General features: G+C 36.9%; 1 protein-coding gene across 2 annotated transcripts in view; it reads right to left on the bottom strand.

The window, feature by feature from the left end:
• Window positions 1–23,318, bottom strand: part of CDK17 (cyclin dependent kinase 17) — a 53,434-nt gene that overhangs the window by 6,098 nt on the left and 24,018 nt on the right. For both annotated transcript variants that reach the window (XM_056482516.1, XM_056482517.1), the window contains 8 exons: window positions 11,386–11,511; window positions 7,472–7,528; window positions 5,959–6,073; window positions 5,343–5,437; window positions 4,633–4,695; window positions 1,842–1,965; window positions 755–875; window positions 137–234 (listed from right to left, as the gene is read on the bottom strand). In XM_056482516.1, the coding sequence (XP_056338491.1) occupies window positions 137–234; window positions 755–875; window positions 1,842–1,965; window positions 4,633–4,695; window positions 5,343–5,437; window positions 5,959–6,073; window positions 7,472–7,528; window positions 11,386–11,511 (799 nt within the window). The remainder of the gene's footprint in view (window positions 1–136; window positions 235–754; window positions 876–1,841; window positions 1,966–4,632; window positions 4,696–5,342; window positions 5,438–5,958; window positions 6,074–7,471; window positions 7,529–11,385; window positions 11,512–23,318) is intronic.

Raw genomic sequence — 23,318 nt, 5'->3', positions numbered from 1 at the left:
AGCTGTAGACTCAGCTGAATAATTTTTCATAACCTTGATTACAATACAATATATAATACTATTCTAAGATAAAGATCTACAGTTCTCATACAAGCGTTGTGTGTTAACATTAACATTACAAAAAGTATCCATTTACCAAGAAGTCTGAAAATTAAGTGTAGTTCATCTTCAACAGTCGAACCAGGAAAAAGAGGCCTTCCTGATGCCATTTCAAAAAATATGCATCCGACGCCCCTTTATAAAGACAGAGAAAAAGATAAAGCAGAAATAATCTTGTAATTTCAGCTTGTAAAGGTTTCTGGGATTTCTCTTCAATTAAAACAAATTATTAGCCACATACTACTATTAAAATATTTAGAAAGATGTGTAGCAACAGAAGAGCTATAAAGACTAAACAAAGCCTGTGTCATAGCAATACTATATCCTCTTCCTTCAGATACTGAGTTAATCAATTTTATTAAAGTTCATGGTAAAGTACCACATTTCCCTGTCATTAGGAGAAGGCGGCGTGTTTTTTTCCTAAATGCTGTGGGCCTAGAGCTTGTTTACTCTGAGCAATAAAAAAGTACTCTGCATTTTCAGAGAGGAATAATAGCATCTTCCCAGTCTACCAATTCTTTCCCAAAAAATCCCAGTTGCAGCCTACAAAAATTCAAAGGCTGAGTATATTTTGATGTTACTATTTAACAGCAAAGTTGACATTTTTTCAACTCAATTCAGAACCAAAATTTGAATTAGACAAAGCTATACAAACCACATGTCAATTTGAGTTGAATACTCTGAAGATCCAAGAAGAACATCAGGTGGTCTGTACCATAATGTGACAACTTCATTGGAATAAGTCTTTGTAGGAACAGACTTTGCTCTTGCCAATCCTTAATAAAAAGGGAAATGAAGAGTCATGTACAACTTGCTGAAATCTTTTTGTATAAAACTGACAACTATTTTTAGGACCCTAAAGTATAGACTTGCTAAAACTCTTAATGTTATTTAAGGCCCTAATAAAGAGATTTCTATTGCCTTTTAGTATTTATGGCAATCTCACAGTCAGCATTTTTAAGCACAGAAGAAAGGTAAACAGATCAAAACCTGGACTAATCCTGTAAATTTCATTAAATTAGTATAGGATTAGATTGACATGACACCTTCCTGCCATAAAAACCTTCTGCACTGTTTCTGGAAAATTACATCGCAAAAAGCAGAAGGCAACAATTAACTAAATGGTAAAACCAGACCAAACCAGTGTTGGATCAGCAGGGGTTTTCCATCCTAACACTGTCAATTTGTCAGCAGTATCTTCAATAAAATTGAGGTCTATCATGTTAGATGCAACCTTCTCACCAACTTTCAGTCATACAGAAGGGATAAAATGAGAGGCACACAGCACAACTTTCAAAGGACCTTCCAGACACAGAAGGTATAGGAAAATGTGGATGCCTCAATCTTCTGTAAATCCCAAGCAATTGGTGAATCAGTGACAGTGCAACACCTGACAATTCAGCACATGAACAAACTCACCCTCTCTCCTGTCATGGTTACCCTGCTTTAAAGTGACTGTGGAGTGTTAGGAGAAGCAACATGAGCTCCACCTCAAGGATTTGACTAAGCACCAATTTCACAGGAAGCTGTTAGACTACTTCCAAATTGCAAGTGGAGTGACAGTGTTACCTATAGAGATATTACACTGTTTTATTTTACCTTGTTACCTTGTTAAAGGCTTTCATTTTCCATTTGAGAACACCCAAATTCACTACAGACCCACTGTACTCATTTTTAAGGAAAAATTATTTTTCTTTGCTGAGAGAAAAAATTATTTGTTACAGAGTAATTTCAGGCCATACCAAAGTCTGCAAGCTTCAGTTCTCCTTTCTCATTAATTAGCAGATTTTGTGGCTTCAAATCTCGATGTAACACCTTTCTCCTGTGACAGTACGCCAAGCCACGAAGAATCTGATACAAAAATAGCTACAGAAGAGAACATTCATATAAATTAGACAAAAAATTGTAATCTACAGATTGCATGACTAGTTGGGCACTGGAGAGTTAAGTACTGTAAGCAGGACAAAATTACTTCTCTAAAAAGTGAGTTACTCTCCTTATGAGCAAATTCTGGACATCATCATTATTGCTGAAAGATTTAAAATCCTTTCATGCTAATGCACTGCTTTAACACCATACTTTACAAAAACGACTTTAAAGAGCAATTTGTTCTGTTTAACTGAACAGAAACACAGGGCTGTTTGTTTTTAAAGTAAGCATTTACTGCTGCTGTTCCTCACACTAATTCTTTAAAGATAACTGTCTTTGACCATATACTCAAGTTATACACAGAGTCACTTCTGGAAATACAGCTCAGCAGTGTTTCTATCCAACTGTGGTGAACCATGTAAAGAACATCTTGGCATGCTACTGGAAAAATACACGGAGATTCACAAGCTTAGGGAAGATGGAGAAATGGGTAAATGAGGATTATTAAAGCAGCCCAACTGCCTCTGGTATTTACATTCATCCCCTCACCTTGACACACATAGGTTTAATTTAATCCTTTGGAATAGCAAGCCAAGCAAACAACTTAAGTCATGCATATCAATGCTGCACATATATAGATAAAAAAGTAGTATGGGGCAAAGAAAGGTTTAGCACTGGGCAGCCAAGCAAGTTTAATGTATCACTGCATTAAGAGCTAATACTATGCAGTTTCTGTATGTATAAAGGGTCAAACATGGGACTTTTGGGTAGCCACTGCTGGCATTTAGCACACAGCAGTACACAATCAGCATAGGTACTCAAACATACAACAAAGCATTACAGAAAGCAATGTGACAAATTAATCATGTAACAGGATCTCATCTCTGATGATAAACTCTAGAATGTTTTTATTCGACCATATTCTGATACATTGTTTTATTTTTGCACCAAGTGACACCACCAAATTCTTTCTCATAAACTGGACAAATACACAGCAGGTGTAGTTACATCCATCTGTTCTCAGTGTGCTGACATGGGATTCATCTATGCTAGAAAAACAGGAATTGGGATTGATTTCTTTCTCTTTGATTTCCTTTCTGAAGAGCAGAATGAGAAGCAACAAGTCTTGTTCCATCTACTCAGGCCCATACTGTTGCAGAGGCAGTCAGTCCCAAGCTTTATTAGAAGGACTTCTATAGAAGTCAATGCTCCTCGCTAATGTACACTGGGACTGCAAAGATTAGTCAAGAATGCAAAGCAGATTACAGAAATTTTGAAGCTTCACCACAGTTGGCAGGGATCCTTTTAGCAATGCACAGGATGCCATGTATTAGCTCAAAATTTTGGTTAAAACACTAATACATGCAGAGATGACACAGATCTTCATTTTGTCAAAACACAAAAAACTAAAATTAGCTGAGGAATGTGAGGAAGTGATGTCAGGGAGGTCTCTCAAATGCTAATGATGACTCATACCCCCCCTAGTTATGATAAGGTAAGCACCTACAGCTACCACAGCTAAGCAGCTGTTCTGGTTTCCCAGTGCCAAAGGTACTGACTATACAAACTGGCACGTTGAGCCATAGGCAAACAAGGAAAAGCAATTCCTCTGCTTAGCTCAGATTACCAAAAGCAGATTCTGGCTTGTTCACTAACTGTACTTATTATAAATAGTTGGGTTCCCACTTACAGCTTTTCCTTATTTTTTTAAGCTTAAAGCACTGCTTATTAACTTGCAGATAATTAATAACACAAATGTAATTATGATTTTTGGTTGTCTCTCTGAAGTAGAAACAAATTAAAGAATTTCCCTTTGCAGACTCTTAGAGGAAGCATCAGAGTAGGTTATGGGCAGATGTCTTTCCCTGGAGATACTTACAGTAATGTGACAACAGAATGAAAGGAAAAGCTCACCAAACAGCAATCAATATCTAGCCTGAGTGCCAAATCACTTCACTCATTTCATGACAGTACTGTACTCTGTTTGGAAGCTTGTATCTAAAGCCCTAAGAACATTAAGAATTATGCCAGTTTTCCAAATAAAAGTCTGCTTTTTACAAGAGAAATAACACCTGACTTATTTTCAGCAGGCCATACTGGAAAGTGAATCACTTGACCTGGTCACAACCATAGCTAAGAGAAAAAGTGAATTAGGTCCTAAAAATTTTTTATTTCCATTTTCTGACTAATGGAAAGATGAAAATCACTGATTTTTAAATACATATTTGTGATTTCTTACTTGTGCGGCAGGCAGTGGCACCTACAAAGACATTAATGATTGAGGCTACATTTTTCTCAGTGTTCATATAAACATTTGAGGATATATGAAACTACAGACTTAGTAAATGAGTATAAAATAATGGAAGGACAAGAAATCAAAAGAGTTATTACTGTATTGCTATTTCTTAGGAATTTTTAAATTTTAGATATGTAACTTCAAAGAGAATGAAAACACATGAAATTATACAATCTCCTCTTTTCAATGTTTTAAACGCTTAAAACAAAGACAACATCTGATGTCAAATGTAGCTAAGTCAAGTCAAAAATGAAGTTAAGTTTCTTTATTTTATTTTCTAAGAGACTAAACCATATAGCTCCTGATTATTAAGTTTTCTGAAATTCTTAGGACAAAGCTGGAAGGCCACTGCCACTAAAAACACTCACCTTTACATTGTGCATACTCATGATGTTACCACAGTCGTCCATGTACTGCTTCAGGTCCTTGTCCTATCAAAACAACATCATCGTGGTCAGTAAAATTGTGTGCAACAAATTACATGAACATTACTTATTGTTGGAACTGAAATGATTAATCAAAAAATGAAATTTCAGCAAAAGATATTAAATGACAAAAACCTCAAAAGCCTGGACACAAATACCCCTGGCTTTCCAGAGGATAGAAATTCCCTTATTCCAGCAAGCTGCACTGTCTCAGGCAATGTTATTTGCCATCACCTTCTCCTCCATCTATGTGAGGCACAGTATATTATAGAATTGGTATATTCTCCAATGACATTGAAAGTCAGCTATGTCACAACAGAAAAATATCACAGGAACAGAAAAATATAATTGGAACAATAATTTGATTACCATTTCATACAGGTAATGATTTTGGACAAGTAGACAGTTTGATCAGGCAGACCACCATTATCTGCTATTAATGAAACTTTGAAATGATCACAACAGTATTTACTAATTTACAGCAATTTAAGAACTGAATACACTGTTATCATTTTTAGCTGAATGACTGTAAATGCAGGAGAAAACTCAAAACAGTCCCAGTATTTTAAAAACAACTACAGAATTTTGTTGTGTTTCTGTTTTTTAGAAACAATAAATCAAATGTAAAGCTCACTAATTGTTTAAGCACTTACCAGGTATTCAAAAACAAGAGTCAAAGACTTGTCCGTGTGCACAATATCATGCAACGTAACAATATTTGCATGTTTCAGATCTTTTAATAATGACACTGCAAGAGAGAACAGGAAGAACAAATTAAGTGCAAAACACATGAGGAGTAAATGTGATTTCTAGTTAAGATCATCCATATAAGCTAACTCAGTTTTTTAAATTAAAAAGCTATTTTTAAGAACATAAAACTCATATGGATCACGTAATAAGAAAGGTATTTAATCAAAACACCAAACACACTTGAGTAACAAGCCTGTATTTCCCAAACTATACATTTCAGACAGAAGTAATTCTGTAAAATGTATTCTGAGTCCCTGAAAGTTGCTCACTAACACCAGCCTAGTTCAGATTTAATCATTCACTTACAACATCTGATATCACAATCACCCCCCATAACAAAATTAAATTTGAAACAAAACCTTGAATATGTCTGGACTATAATTTTCCTCACCAATACTAATGGCCATTTCACTAATGTCCCATATAGCCTATGTATTTCCAAGTACTGATGGTGGTTGGGTCAAAAAGAAATCCAGAAGTGTCTGAAATTCTAAAAACTAAAAAAAAAAAAGTTCCCACCTTCTCTTATGGCTGTGCATGGTGCTCCCTCTTCATGTTCCAGACGGATTTCTTTCAGAGCTACCAGATTTTCTGTCAATTTACTTCTCCCCTTATACACTGTGGCATAAGTACCCTACAAAATGGAAAAAGAAGGGAATTTTTACAAGTTTTTTCTTTATCAAAACATTAGTTAACTAAGAAAATTTTAACTTTTATTTGAGGCTCTAATAGGTTTCATTTTGGACACGAATAATTTTTTCATTATATTCTTTTGTAAAATGTAAAATACAGAAGTCTTTTTTAAGCATAGGACTGAATTCAACAGAAGCCAGAAGGGATGCATACGTCTAACAGCTCTGAAAATTACATGGAAACCTAAATACCACAGAGCTACCAAAGGAGTCAGATCAGGTAGCATTAAGTTCATTAAGTTCACTGTTGGGATCATTTGCACTCCTGAAAGTCTCTCTCTAACTATGGATATCTAGCTTGGGTATCTCTACACTAAGCTGCAGTTATGTTTCCAAAGGCTGCAGACATGCCCTTCCACAACCTCAAAGAAAATATCTAAGTCCTTTGGATAGCTTGTTGTCTTCATCATATATTTTTAAACAAGAGACACAAAACTCTAGAGGCATATTAAATTAAGACAAAAAATTCTGAGAAAACAGTGGCAATGCAAATGCCATGAAAAAGCAACAAAGGTACAGAAATTGTCCTAGATCACTACAGCACCGTAAGACTCTATAGAGGGATCAGGACAGGCTGGATCCATGGGCTGAGGACAACTTTATGAAGTTCAACAAGACCGAGCACCAAGTTCTGCACTTGGGTCACAATAACCCCACACAGTGCTATGGGCTTGGGGATGAGTGACTGGAGAAAAGGATCTGGGGCTGCTGGCTGACAGCAGCTGAACATGAGCCATTGTGTGCCCTGGTGGCCAAAAAGGCCAGGGGCACCCAGGCCTGTGTCAGCAACAGTGTGGCCAGTGAGGCCAGGGCAGTGATTGTACCTCTGTACTCAGCACCTGTGAGGTGACCCCTCCCACGAATCCCGTGCCAGTTCTGGGCCCCTCATTGCAACAAGGACACTGAGGTGCTGGAGTGTCCAGGGAAGGGTAATGGAGCTGGTGAAGGGTCTGGAGCACAAGTCCAATGAGGAGAAGCTGAGGGAGCTGGGGGTGTTTAGCCTGAACAAAAGGAAGTTGAGGGGGATCTTGCTGCTTTCTACAAATGTCTGGAGGGAGGTTGTAGCCAAGAAAAAAAGCTAGTGTACAGAAGGTCACAGCATATTTAGTAATGGAGTGTCGCTCTTCCCTAGCCCTATGATGGTTCTTCTGCTTTTTTTTTCTTTTGCTTATTATTCATGCAGAAACATTTGTGTGGTTCTGACATTGTTACACACATTGAATATGTTTGGTTTACTGAAAAAGTAAATTCAATAGGTACTTTGAGGGATATGGAAAATTTCAGTTACACAAAATTTTACATAGGACATTGTCATCATTCCAAAAGAAAGCTGTACGTACCTCTCCAAGCTTCTCTAACTTGATATAGGTTTCCATTTTTCCAAATCCAATTTCTGACTGCAATGAAAAGAAATGGCAAATTGATCACTAAAACCAAACACTTAATTTTGCATAATTTAGTGAACAAGCCAAACTTTACTTCAGAAAATTACCTAACAATACTGGACTAACACTGCACAAATCTGGTATTTTGAAAACAAATTAGCCATTATGATATAAATGCATCCAAGCACCCAAGCCCAGTGCTCAGCCTGCTGGCCAGTCTACTGAGTATCCTGGAGGGATTGAGAGCTAAGTTACACTTTTTAACCTACCTCTAACTTAAGTCTTCTCCATTCTTCTGATCTGATTACTACTACTCAGGTTGTTACAGCTTAAAGCACAGAAGTCATCTTGAACTAGTCCATCCTTTCTCTAGCTCAGCATAACCACATGCTGCTGCTTTTTTCAAAGTAACCTTATTTGTATGCTGTATTCAAGATCTTAGCTCTAAGTTTCCTCTTCCATTCTGACTTCTCAATGCCTTTTGGACTAAAACTTTAGCAAGAAAATCCCTAAGCATCATTCCTCAACAAGCTCCAGCTTTGTCTCAGCAGTTCACATTTCATACCTCTTAACTCCAAATCTTTGTGTATTTTTACTTGGATCTATTTATTCACCTTCTCTTTCTTTGTCACCAACTTAGGTCTTCAATGCAAGCCAGAAGAGTGTGCCTGCATATGTAACACATTTACTTCTGAACACTGTAAGATCATTATTCTTTTCCTGTTCAAATCCACTTCTACTCTCATATGACATAGTTATCTCTTACAATTATTTGCTCCTAAGACCACTGTGAATTACACCAAAGCTTCCTATTGCACCTGCAGTGTAAATAATACTGAAAGTAAACATACAAACATGTGAATTGAAACAATTACAAAACATATATAGCCTGTACTCTGTCAAACCCCCAAATCTATAGGCTTCATGGGGTTATGCTTTACTGACAAGTGAACACACATTTCAACAAAAGAGCCATGTTTTCTCCCCAGCATCACTCCCTCCTTTCACTTCCAAACATAGCTCTTCACTGGCTGTTTCCTTCCAAGGAACAATCCTTTGACCCTAAGCTGTCTTCAGCACCTAGATCCACATGTCACATGCTGATTTGCTCCTAAAAATCGGATGGATTTAAAAGTTTTCTACTATTTCATGGTAACACAGGGTAACATAAATACTGTTGAGTGTATTAAGATTTGACAACAATATAATACGAAGGGAAGAAAAGTTTGATTAATACTTAGTTTTCAGAACACATGTATGAAAATAAGGGTAAGACCTTGTCTGCAAACATATTTAATACATCTAGGGGAAAAAACTAACAGGTGATTAATTACATTAATACAACATTAAGAGAAATTCTGCTTTAACTAGTGTTAGAACTGAAATGTTTTAGAACTGTATAAGGAGACCTTAGCATCATGCACATTCAGGCGCTTATCAAAGACAAACTCTTTACCTCAAAATACAAGCCAAGTTGATATTTGCTACCCTTGTAGCTACCAGTGAGATTTCAAACATACCACTGATATAGGTGCAGTGTTAGCAAAATAAATATTATGTTTCCAAAGTGAATTTTGACCTAGTTAAACAAACATATCTTGAAGTGAGAATGAGATGGTAATAGAATTAAAAAGACAGGCTGCTTAGCTTATTGGAGAAACTAAAGAAGAACTCACAGCCATTGGTCTTGCTACCACCAGACAGTCTGGAATTTAAAAACCTGATTTCTAAGAAACCTCAGTGTTTTTCATTGAGACTCATAAACTTAGTATCTGTTTAATTAAAAAAAAAAAATCATACAATATTTCCTACATAGAGAAGACAGGTATTCTTTAACACCTGCTTTACAATGTTTTAAAATTTTTGATCACATCTTGGTTCCTTATCACTCCTACGAAAAAATAAGTTTTAAATTCCTCAAACTAAGATCAGTTTAATTTTTAGTGCAAAATAATCTTTGAACTGTTCCACCTTTTTCTGCAATATGCATTTATCTTGCCTTACATAGAAGCACAATATTTATGGCAATGACTGTGCATACAATACTGTACATGTATACACAAAATGCAATTACTGTAAAAAAACAATTTATTTTTCTTGTATTTCAAAGAAAAACAGCAAACCTAAAGTATAACAAGTCCTCACCTGGTACTTTCTACAGCCTTTTCCCTTTGATTCCTATTAAGTCTTGAAAGAGACATGCCTTTGAATCAGAGCACAATACTCATGTATTGTAAGTAGAAGTCTGCTAAGTAGGCTTTCAATTACAATTTAAGAACAACGATTCCTTGGGTTTCTTTTTTTGAAAGCTTAGTTTGAAATCATAGCAAATGCATGCCTATATACCACAGCAGTGCTGGAAGGTTTCATTTTGGACTTTAAAGCCCTTTAAAAATGAAAGCATTTTAAAAGAGAAAACAAAACAACCTTGTGACGGGAAGCTGATTCCCGGCACACACCACATTCATTAGAGGGCACTGTTTTTCTGTCAGTCTTCTCAGAGGTAAAGAGCAGAGAACTTCAGCTGCTCTCAGGGGTCACCATTAATTGGGCAAGGGAATTCAGATTTACAGGACCTCCCAAATACTTAACTCCACTGGCAAGGTTCTACTGAAAAGGTATTTTGCCAGCATCTGAAGAGAGGTTTGGGGAAGTCAGTTCCTCAGTTCTATGCTACAACTAAGCAACTAAGTGGTGAGCTATAAAATTCTGGCACAAGTATTTAAGCCTGATAACTTCTCATTACTACCAGAGCTTCACTCAAGCATTTTATTTTTTTAAAAATATTGTTATTTGCAAAAGGTGGCATGTAGCTCAGGGCTTTATTAGTCCAGTACACTAATTTTTTTCTTTCAGGGTAAAAATACTCAAACACTGCTTTGTTATAGGTCTTATCCACAACAAATACAGTAAAGATATTTTTACAGTTAATAAACCTATTTCACTATATGTACTTTCATATTTATTTTTCAGTACATAAGTAATTAAATAAAGAAAAAACAATGTGCACTTCATAAACCTATTCAGTTTTTCTCTGTGACAAATTTCTCACTAATGAATTTACTCAGGACCTCAGTAACAGTCTATCAATTCTTTAAGACCTCAACACTAGACAACACTGATAGCTGAAACTATGACTGAAACATAGCAATTTTTTAAAAAATAAGACAATAATGTTTTTTTTTTATTATTCCAGGGATGTGCATAATTTATATGTACAAATATCCAAGTTTTCTAGCACTTACACTCTAATTACAGTATAGGAATCCTCATTCTGTCATCTCTAAGGAAAAGACTTATTTTTTAAAGTAATGCAAAAATCCAAAAAGATATATGCAAATGTATGCCTTTATTCTTTAAGGAAATTACATGTGCTTTAAAAAAGAAAACAAAAAAACACCCACTATTGTCTCCACAGCAATTCTGAGAAAGGATTGTTATCAAATACAAAAAGAACAGTGAGAAGGACCTGCCTTCTTATTATGCTGCTTTAGGGCCTTCCTACTAAATCACGAGGAGATGAAGCCCTGACCTAAGACTGTGTGGCCTATTTGCTCAAACAGATCATCCCTGTTCTTAAAAGCAGAAGGATTTAAGTATGTACTTCTGGAGTTGAGTTTAGCCACTGATTTCAATAGGTCAAGACCTTCAATGAGAAATACTACAGCACCAAGTTAGCACAAGAAAAATGAAACAAGGTCTAAAGTTCTTCATCGGATTTTGACAAGTACATGCTGATGCTGATGCTCAGGAATAAAATGTCCAAGTGGAAATGATGCTGAAATACACCTATGGAATGCAGGCCTGTGAATTAAATGGATTCTGAGGAGCTGGGAGGTTGGTTAGAAAGGCAGGTGCACTGCACTTACCAGGGATGCTCGCCGAGAGCGCCGGCTCATTGGCTGGTCGAAGGGCGGGCTGTTAATCTGCAGCTTCTCCAGGTAGCCATCGGGTATCCTGATGTCAGCGGGCAGCGACAAGCGCTTGTTCAGATCCTGCAGCAAATGATGTCAAAAAGAGAAGGGACAAGTAGAATGCAGAATTTCCTAAAACATCTTTTAACATCTGTAGTGTTACCATATAGAACTGAAATATTTATGCAGTGAAAAATAATCTCACAGAAATGGTTTTAAAAGCATATTCTCTTCTTAAAATACCTCAACTCGCTTATAATAACAGGTTAAAAAACCTGTGCAAACTTATTAATCTGACAAGAGGAATGAAATATTAAAATGCAAATAACTGCATTGTGGGTAAATGTATTGAGTTTACTTGAATACTTATAGAGACCTGGAATACCAGACACTGGGAATTCAGAGACTTGTGGCTGCACTTCTTTTCATATAGTTACTTTAGTATAAGAAGGAATTTCTGTAATTCAAAATATATTACCCGTTCTTTCTCTTGACTATAAAAAGCTACAAACTTAGTCCGTATTTTCCAGTCTCACAAAGTAGAATCACTTCATTATTAGAGCCAACTATTACAAATATTATTACATTTCTTTTATTTATAATTCTTTACTACAGCAGCTTTCAAAAATGAAAATGCCATTACATAAAAGCCATCTCTCTGCATCAGATTTTGCTTTTCCCCAGTAAATTTTTCCAACAGCAATATACATTATTTCTAAGACAAGAGGGAAACAAAATCACTTCATCTTTTACCAAGAGGGAGGGGGGAAAGAATTTTTTTTGGGGGGTGACTGCACATTCTTATTTTTATTTTCCGTTTGCCTTTAATCTCAAATATGCCAAGAAACAAAAACATTAAATATTATCTTAAAATGGCCAATCACCATCTCATGAGACAAAAGGACATCACAGCCAGACTCACATAAAATGGGAAGCAATTTCTGAAACAGTGGGAATTGTTTTTCAGTGTAGGTAGTTTATCTGAGTAAAGAAAGTCACGCCCAACATCAAAGTGTACAATCCACCCCCAGAGATTCTACCCTGAAGTTGAGGACATCTCTGGAAGCACCAGTGTTTTCACACTTTCCTCCAGCACAAGAGGTAACTCTGTATTTCTGCTGGTAGACCTGAGATTTAATCAATACTGACCTGAGGGCAGTAAACCCTTCTTGAAAGTACTTTTTTCTGTCTTACCTATCACCTCCAGCTGGGCATCCTGAGCTAACCCAAATGCTGGCAGCTCCATCCCTGTTCAGTTCCCCTCAGGCTTGACCATGTGCTTCTACTCATGTCTGCAGCAGCTTTGAACTATTTCAGCATGCTAAATCATCAAGAAACTCTCAGGCAAAGTGCAGAGCTTCCTGCCAGCTCTGTGCTCCAAAGAGGTTCAGTGTAAGGTCAGAGCAGCTCACAGCCTGAACGCAGGGCAGGAGAGGCACAGCAGGGCAAGCCCAGGAAGCCGACAGCCAAATTGGCTTAGGCTGACAAAGAACTGGATCATCAGACTTTTCAAGACTTGAAATCTTGGTGAACAACATGCTAAGCTTTCAGTGATGAGAATGTATTTGAACCATGTATATGCATGACCTGTACTCATACCTGGCTGGAGCAAAACCTAAATAAAAAATACCAACTAAAGAGATATACTTTGAAAAACCTATGTAATTTGGGTATTAGGTGAATCTCAGGTAGGACTGAAGTGCTAGCTAATATGTCTCTCCCTGAATGATTTACATATGCTATTCACTATTGCCACCCAATACAGACAAATTTTTGAGAGAGGCCAGCAAAGCTCTAATTTCTGGCAGCTGATCCTCCTGTTCTCTTTCTGCTTCTCACACCTCCTTAGGTATAGAGCACAAAGTCTGTTAGCTTCTGTTTTGCTGCCCAACATGAGCCTCTTTGCACAACTGGAAAAATCAGTGTCTATTTTTTATCTAGTACAGAATTTTTAGATTGTCTTTAAACAAAAAAGTTTTGTTCACAGAATGGCGGCTGTGGCGACCAACGCTTTGAAGCCACATTAAAAAAAAATAGAAATATGCCTCCATTCTGGCATACTTTCTAGTTTATTAACTCATTTTCAACTTGCATATTTTAAATTTTTTAAAACATTGGCAATTGTAAAACTGCCTGTGTTGTTTTTGGGAGAGTGGTAGAACCAACAAATTGTAACAGGACCTACAAGTATTCCCTAGAGTAAAACAGTATTTGTCTTCTTTTCACCAGGTTCTGCTTATGCCTCTCTCCTACTGAGGATGATTTCAGATTTCAAAAAAAAAAAAAAATTTCATCCTATAGTTTACTGCATTTTTCAGAAAATTCTGGTAGCTGTTCACAACAGTTGAGCACAAAAGAAGGCATGTCATGTTGACTTAAAGAAAGCAGCTTTGACATCTCACTGGAGAGTAAAATCCTGAAACTGCTGGGACAAGACAGGGATGACAGGAAAAGGATCAGCATCAGTCTCTGTCTCACCTTCCTAATGTAATCCCAGATCAACACTGGGTCAATATACTGGCTTTTTGCTTTCTCTCAAGCTCAAGAACAATTTGACAAATAGAAAAAAAAAAACAAAATAAAAGATCAGTGAGCTGAGTTTTTTAATGTAACTTCCTAAACACCACAGATACCACCACTATCCTATAAACTGTGACAAAATAGCTTTTTCCTACTCTTATCTATTAACTCTTACCTATTAACTACAACAGAAACCTGCTGTAGTGCTCTCACCGTCCCATAGTGCTTGTTTAACATGTGTATTTATAGGGATTTCAACAGAAAATGTTTATAGGGATACTGAAAGTTATGGATCTCAACTCAAAGGCCTCAAAAAATACTGACCTGATTGCACCCCAAAGCTCTCCATATGCATGTTCTCTCCCTTCACAGCACTCATGGTTGGCACAGCTGAAGTGGTGCTTCAAAGCCACCTCCACAGCCTCCAAGAAGCATTCCCAAGCATATAAATTCATGTGTATATAAGAAGAAGGAAGCAAAGACAGCCTTTAGGCTGCAATTGCAATTTGAAAACTGTGTCATTAAGTGTGCACTGTTCCTGCTATAAATAAACATGCACCTTTTCACATGGAGGGTAAGGGAAAACAAGCCTAAGATTCTACACAGTTACACAGAATCCATTACTTTGAAGACCAGCTACCATAGAAACAAGATAAAAATATTTTAGGCACCAAAAATATGATAATGGAAGTAGATGTAAATCTATTACAGAATTCCTATTCCTTCATTCTCAAAACCTCTGCCTTTTTACAATAGGCCCCATGACTGTACTTCGGAGATTCACGTGACATCCTCAGGTCTAAACCAAGATCTTAAGTTGTAAATTTACATTTGGTACTCCACAGTAAATAGTACAGTTTGAGTCTAAGTACTTACTGCTGCAAAGGCCAAAATCTTTTGGCCTTTCTCTAACACCCCCCCACCCTCCAAAAAAGTACACTTTTACATAAAACAACAATTCTCATCTACATCCCCTGCAATGGCTTCCTTTAGAAAAAGCCCTGATCAACATACCACAACCTGAAGGGAAAGGGAGATTTTTTTTTTAGAATTAGGAAAAAAAAAAAAAAGACTATTAAGTGCTGAAAGCCTATTTTTTGCCATGTTATAAATAAAACAGTATCTATTCTCCTTAACTTTCTTGAGCTGAAGAAAGGTTGTTTTCTGTAATGGTTTCATGGAACCTGCAGCAGGTACTTTACAGATTTTTCCTCCTACCAATTGACACCACTCTACTTCCAAAACTCATGCTTATTTGGCTATGTTAGAATGCCAACCAAGCCAAGACTTCCTTTTTAAAACCATACATTAAAATTGTTACCTAGCAGCCAGAAAACTTCTATAACACCAATATTAGAAAGATCATAGAATTTTATATAGGAAGTCATCTTTGTATTACAATTTTCTTTTACCTAACTCCCTAAAATAGACAAAATTGAAGAAAGTAATTTAGACTACAAACTCAAATACCTGAAAGAAGGAAATTATTGTCATATTTGTCTGCACCACCTTAATTTCTCCCAGTTTTTGCAATAATTGAAGCAACCACCTCTTGGGAAAGGCAAGCAATTATAATTAAATGCTGTATGATAACATGAAAGGGGATTCATTAGATGTGCATGAGAGGAATAAGCACAACATTTCCTAGTGGCTAAATAGAAAAAATGGAAACTAAAATTACATCAATCTGACACAGCTGAAAAAGCCAGTTAATTTAACTGAGATAATGTTAAAAGAAAAGCAAGAACCTACCACACACCTACCAAATTTGAGCCTTAAGTGTTCAAGACCAGGCAGTCTGCTGACACTCAGGCAGCCTGGTCATCTGATGGCAGCAGGACACTTGTCCTCCCACTATGGGCTGACCCTGGTGAAGAGTCAAGTGTTGCTACACCTAGTGAAGAGCTCACTCTCTGCTCCCACAAAACATAGAAAAGACTGAAGGATGGTGAGGAGACTTGTGGGAGTAGGTAACAGCAGTTTAATAGGGAAAGCAAAAGCTGCATGCCCTAGCAGAATGGGAAAAGGAACTGATTCACAGCTTCCTATCAGCACACAGGTGTCTCCAACTGCTTCCCAGAAAGCTGGGCTTCAGCATGCACGTGCTCAAGAAGAGGAAGAAAATGCCATAACCACAGCTGTCCTCCTTCCTCCATCCTGCTGCAGGTTTTATTGCTGAATATTGCTATTCAAATGGCACAGAATAGCCCTTTGGGCAGCTGGGTCAGCTGTCAAGCCCAGGGGAATCAACCTGTTTCCCTGCTGGTGCTGACCAGCCTTCATGGTGAGTCTGGCCCAGACCTGCCCATTACATGCAATCACCATCTCTGCTCCCTCTGCTGCTCCTGCAGCCATCCCACTGCAATCCTGCTACTGCTACTTCAACAGTAAAAGCCTGCTCCTCTAAACCACATGGCTTGATGCTGTTTTGGTGTGAAGAAAAAACCAAAAAACTTAAACCAAGGTATAAAATATATTGCTACAATGCTGTTTAAAGAAGTCATAAGGTAACATGTAAAATTAATGGCAGGACTGAACTTTCCCTAGGCTCTTTGAGACTGTCAACACTACAAAGTCAAATGTCCTTTTTTAACACTTTTTGCATACTTTTATAAATCTTCCATATTTTTAAAGTTAGTAAATTAGAGCTACTCCCTATGTTATTTTATGTATCCTTTTTTAAACATAACAGGTGTGTAAGTGGTTACACAGACCCTCAAGTATGAGAGAGAGAATCTGGGTACATTCCTTTATAACTCCTAAGAAGCAAGGGTTTACTGGAATGCAAAATGTTAGCTTTTAGGGGCAACAAAGTATTTCAGGTAAAACAAACAACCTTTTAGAAAACTGAAACTATATTACTTTCTTGTATATCATTTAGGATTTATTTTTCCAAATGAAGTCTAATTTATTAAAAAGCTTTCATCAATTAATAGCATTTTCTAGTTAATTCTTTTATACTTATCTTTAGGGTCAACTTGCAAAAAATATATCAGTATTCAATAAATGTGGTGCTCTGTATGATCAAATGCCTATGGTTAACTGCATGTTATTTAATGAGCTACTTTTTGATCCAGTTCAAGATTATACTCTGGAGAACATATTCAGCCATCATTTGATTTCTTAGGGGAACAGGAAAGCTTGTGGCATTTTCCTCCTCCTCCTACAACTTAAAAACACCTTTTCTACCCTCATATGCAATGCAATTCTCAGTTTTACTTTACTACTGGTATTACTGGCAGAGAAATGTACCTATTTTTATAATTTTTCTGAAATGAGTTTCATATTTGTTCTACTCTGCTTCATGGCAGATAAACTTGTAAGCACTTGTGACACTAGAACCACTTTGTTTTCTGTGGAGATAAACTGCCCTAACTTGTGCTTATCTTTATAATCTATTTCTAATGCCAGCTACAGCAAATGTTCTAGGAAGAGCTACACTTTGTCCAGCCTTTTCTTTCATCTGGCTAACATCCAACTGTGTTGTTGTAACTTGATGTGGAAGTTCCATCTACCACCGACTACTTACACTTGGGCACAAGAAAGGGAGATGGGAAATCCAACATAAATCTGCAAGTTCTGCAAGCTGAAGAATTTGACATTTTATGTAAACAAACCTGTGTTCTAAATGAAAAACAAGCATATAAACAAAATACAACTTTGCCCCCAAACTTGGCCTGTTTTTTGCACATATAAGTAAACCTCAAAAATCCTAGCTTTTTTAAATTTCATTACCTCTGGTCCTCTTCTGGATGGCCTAAAATACTATTGCAAACATCAGCTTCTTCACTTGCCACCCATGGTAAATCATTCACAAAACTTCAACACTAGAATTTTGTTACCACATTCTGTTTCTCACCTCTGACAGTCAACTTTTTTGCAGCTACCTATCCTTTTCTCATCTCCTATTTTCATAATATAAATTTACCAGCTATTCCCTTTTATAATTGCCTGACTTGACTCATTTAATACTACACACTGTTTTGTGTTTGAACCCTACACGTTAAAACTGCTCTAAAAAGAAGCAACTTGAAACATTCACATTTTTTAGTCTATCTTCTGTCAACTCAAGTCATTGTGTCTTTGACTTGCATAGCACATTTAAACAATAAACACTAATATTTATGATGAAACAGAAAAAAAAATAATTAAACACAAAAAGTACCAGAAAATTGCCCCAGGGAAGGATTGTTGAGGTCTTCCAAATCCAATTTTAACTACACTACAAAAGGCAAAACCAAAAACCAGACTACTTTTATTTTAACCTGTAATAAATGTGCCAGTTTGCACAGAGTGCTCCTTTCTTGCTCCAACAGTAGGTCTCTCTTGTACCTACTGGACTAAAAGTGCTGCTGATCTTTGAACTGACAGGCCATTTCAGACTGCTGCCACACTCACAACTGCCACTGCAGCAAGAGAAGGAAGATTTGTGCCTCTTTTCAGAAAAACTTGAAGGGAAAACCCTGATAAACATCAGCCTCAGTTCACTCTTACCGAATGTTTCATTTTGAAAATGTAACAGTTGGGTACCTCCAAAGCCCGTATTTCACTGCCTGTGGCCAGATGTTCCCATTACTTCTGGAGGAAAAAGGGCTGGGTGGAAGAAAGTCTGATAACCACTCTTTCCAAACAAAGGAACTAATTATCCACTGATACAAGGTTAGGAGCCAAGGGGAGTAGGAAGCTGTCTCTGTCAGGGGATGACACAAAGGACACTGCCAAGCTGCATCATTATAAACCAATCCTTATTGCTTTGGCTTTTATGTTTATTGGTGAGCTCCACTTCCAGACCAACCATTACTTTAAGTATGTACTTACTATATGGCAACAGACAACTTGCTGGTCACCTCTCCCTTAAATTTTAGTTTATATTTTTAAAGAGTTGATTCTGCTAAATTCCTCCCATGAAACTTTGTTACAGCCTCAAAAAGAAAAAAGAATTGTTCATCTAAGTCTACAAACATCAGTCTGATGGCCCAAACAATCTACTATGGATCAAATGCTCTTGTGTAAGCATCAGTCTGAATTAGCCTTCTCACCAGCTTTACTGAGCACCAGTGAGATATCTCAGCTGCAACCACAGGCTGTTCACTAGTAAGTCATTGTGCTATTGTTCACTGGAGAATGCTTAATGACATCTAAAATCATATAACCCTCTATGCAACACAATTCAACTTCATTACATGCTTTCTGCAGAAGTACCTCCAAAACCAACCAAATTTATACACTATTCTTTCCTTGCATATTTTAACTAAGAATGCTTTTTATGTGCTACCTCATGATGCACAAACAAATTAATTTTAAGACATTAGCTTGCGCCGGTAAGAATTTAAACATTCCAATATACAACTTCTAAGCATGTGCTTACTGTATCATTTTAGTATCAGATACCATGTGGAGTTTTTTTCTGAAGGTTGCCTTATCAAATTTCAGTGCATTTTTGTTAAATGACAGCACAGCTGAAGCCAACTGGATTCTCTACAGAATTATGACATGCAACAAGACTGCTAGAGGCAAAAATAAATATAAAAAAAACCCCAAACCAACCCCAAACCAGAGAACATATTTGTAAAAAATTGTTATTTGATTACAACTCTGTAGACCTTCAAGGTCTTGAAGAAAAACACCAGCAGACACATGCACCAAAAGAAACCTACAGCATCCTTGCAGCACACTATTTTAATACCTTTACAATTTGGCTTCAGTTACTGTAACCAAAATGACTATTTTAAAAGCTGGGATGAGTTATCTATACTGGTCTTCCTTATATGTATATAAAGCCATCATCATTCCCCCACACAACTGATGGGTTGAGCTATAATTTCATTATGATGCATAAAGTGCCTTTTTTTTTTTTTTGCCTTAACAGTATGATTTATGTCTGAATATTACATTTTTCCTTTATACTTGAATGTTGATTTTGTTACTGTTTTACTGAAAACATTAAATCACAGTTATTGAATTACTATTCTGCTAAATTTGAGGAGAATCATCAAAGAACCTCTTCTGTCAGCAGCAATAATGAAAATACAATCTTAAGATCCATATAGAAAGGATGCTAGATCTCACCACAAATCTGTGCTGGTTTTCAGCCAGTCTGTTGAAAGGCAACGTGATTTAAGAAAGTGTCAATTTTGAGTACTGAAGCAAAAGGCTTCTTTACATTTGGGACAGAATTGACCCTAAATAGGGTGGAATCCATTCATCAGTTAAATCAAAAGGGTCTCTCCAAATATGCTAATGGAGTACAGAAAGCACTTCCAGGGATTTCATCATGAGATTGAGCCCACAGGCCATTTCAGACTCAGAAGAAATACCACTGACCACAGACAATGCGTGTTCTCTGGCTCCTGCCCAACATAAACACGGTTTGTCAGATTGGAGTTTGACATGCCAGGCAAAGACAAGGAGCCAAGTGTAATCAGTGAAATATTATTATTACGAATTCGAGGGTAAAATCTCTGGTTTGGGACTAGGTGTCACATTTTCTCAGCACATCTACAATCATCAACCAACAAACCAAGGACTTTACTGCCAGTAGCTGAAGAATGTTATTGCCAATATCTACAGTAGCTATGGCCCTCAAAAATGTGAAATAAATATAAAAAATATAAAAATTAAAAGCATAGAAACCAGCATTGCAAGCAGATATCTCTGTTTTTATTTACTTTAGCACCATGAAAACCTTAGGAAATGTGCTAAGCATCTTTTCAGTAGTATTTGCAACAATTAATATTTTTAAAGGCACAAAATTAGAATTACAGGCCAAAAAACAAGAATTCTGAACACTTTTTCAAAATACTTCTAATGAGAATTTTCATTTCATGGATATGCTGCTTGGGCTACCAACTAGCTGAAAAAAACCTGCTCTTTCACACATTAAAAAAAAACAACAACCCCACAGGCTGTTATTTTATTTACTTAATCTCTCCCAATATTTTTAAAGAGAAAGGTTTGAACTGTTCAGCACAAACACAATGTTCACAAGCTGCATTCCAGGAGCTTCTATTCACAACCAATGAAACCAAACCAAACACATGTGTCATAAAATCAGTTTTGAAAAATATGAGAAAGGAGAAATGAAAATCAAATGTGAGATACTAACTTTCCTTTCAGCAAGTACATAAATACACAGGGAATTTGTGACAGATTATACCAGAAACACTTCAAAATTCTTCTGGTTTTTTTTTTTTTGGTTGGCTTTTTCCTCTGGGTTTTTTTGTTTTCGTTTGGTTTTTGTTTTGTTATTATTTTATTGCTTCAGAAAGCTTTTCAGGAAGTGAACTTAGAACATATGAGGAAGAACATGACAAATAATAACAACCATAAAGATATCATGTCTGATTTTGTTTGCCTGCTAAATCATTAGCTATCAAGATATCACTCTGTAGCATCAGCCTCAATATAAACCCTGCTGAAATTCAGGGTCTGTGGCTGTTTGGCTCAACAGTAGGTGCTGGGCAGGAACAGAAGCTAAAAAAGCAAGCTCTGCCTCACTTACTACTACACCTTTCTGATTTTTAAACATGGATTTCTGTACGTTTTCATCAGTTTCTGTAACATAGTAGCAAGAGAAACTATCCCGAAAGAAAAGAGATAGTGTAGGTTATCAGCTTGTAAGAAAAACGAGGCCAAGAGGAAGGAAAAAGAGAAACAGAACATACCACTGTAGACACACAAACTTGGACCTTTAAAACAGTTCATATAATATTAATTACTAATGCTAACAATGCCTGAAGTACCAAAAGCTAAGTCCCTTGAAAAAAGTGGCTAATTACAAAAACCCCTAACTTCTTAATATGAAAATGGGAAACCTGACAAAAGTGTGGCTGGAGGTTATGAAACTGCAACCCACTACTGACTTCTCATCAGATTCGTTTCTGTGATTATGAGAGAAGTGTTTTATAGATGACTGAACTACTCCTAAATGGAACTTAAAGCAAATCCAGGTCATCAAGACACAAAACCAAAAAAGCATCTATTCCATCCTTAAGAAAGAACTTTGCCAAATGCAGTAACTTTTCTAAAGGAGAATCTACAAGTGGAATGCAAGAAATTTAGCAACAGAATGACAAAGGTTCACAATAGAAGGGCAAAAGAAGTGTTAACTGCCAATAACAAAGGCAGTTACCCTTTAAAAATCTAGTAAAAGGCACGTTCAATTCATCTGTTATCTAAGCTGAAATTCTTTTTCTTGTTCCAGCGTCAGTGTTCTGCAGAAGAAATGAGTCTGCCAATCAAATAGATCAACAAAAGGTCCATCAGCTTAATCAAAACCATACTAGTAATTTAGAACGTGCACTTGGGTTTTTAGAAGTGGGCTTTTGAAATCACCAAGGGTCATGGAAATGACAAAGTGGGAGTTTATAAAAATGGTAACACATTTTCTAGTGTAACCTTGAAAAAAGCTGAGAAAAATGAGACAAGCATGACTGAATGCAGATAGTACAGTGACCACTGAAAATCAAAAGAAGTCTTGATTATATTAAGCTTCAATTTTTTGTCTGTCCAGTACTGAAACTCCTGATAGGTGATCATGTGCTTAGATTCACAGAAATGACAATCAGAAAAAAAGCTGTTACTTCTCAGGAGTCAAAGAGAAGCAAATTAGACAAAACTCAGTAAATATGGCAGAAAGTTCTGTAGCTGCCATGCACAGAAGGAAGGGGGAAGGAAGAAACCTTGCTCAGAGAAGACTCCACATAGTAATGCCTGCTTGGTATACAAGGAAGCCTCCTGGATGGCAAGATACCTAGGGCTGAATACTCAGGCTATCTTGGATAAAATGGCTTCCTGCTTCCAACACTAAGGGCAGAAGAAAATACTGTACTGCTCCTGACCAAAAGCCTGGATCAGTACTGCATCTAGTCTGCTGTTCAAGCATTTAATCAATAACAGAAGTGAGAGTTTGCATATGAGAATGGGGACCTATGAACCACAATCTAATCTGAGGCCTATGAACAAATTCTTAACACTTTTATCAGCTGAAACATCATTAATTTTGTGTATTTTTCTTAGAAGAAGGTACACTTGCCCAGGTGGACCAACAGTATGTTGAGTTACTCAGGCTCTGTGTCAAGACCCCATAAGCAGTTACACTCTGGTGAAGAGTGAAGCTCACAAAAAACTTATTTCTCATCTTCATTCTTACTTTTGGAAGGTGACCATCACAACACACACATGCCCGCAGCATCAATTCACAGCCTTTGTATTTTCTTCTGTTCATCTGCATCTAACCCTGCAGCTAATCCTCCCAGGGGAGAATCATACCCTATAGCAGTGTGGTAGGAGCAGTTTGATCTGGAGCACACTTCTGTCACTAATGTGACAGTCAGATGGATAAGAACTGTTTCTCAGGATAAAATATC

Source organism: Oenanthe melanoleuca, chromosome 1A (genome assembly GCF_029582105.1).
Source record: "Oenanthe melanoleuca isolate GR-GAL-2019-014 chromosome 1A, OMel1.0, whole genome shotgun sequence".
In the NCBI taxonomy this organism is placed as follows: Eukaryota; Metazoa; Chordata; class Aves; order Passeriformes; family Muscicapidae; genus Oenanthe; species Oenanthe melanoleuca.
The sequence above is the reverse complement of the archived record's forward strand: the minus strand, read 5'-3'. Positions and strand labels throughout refer to the sequence as shown.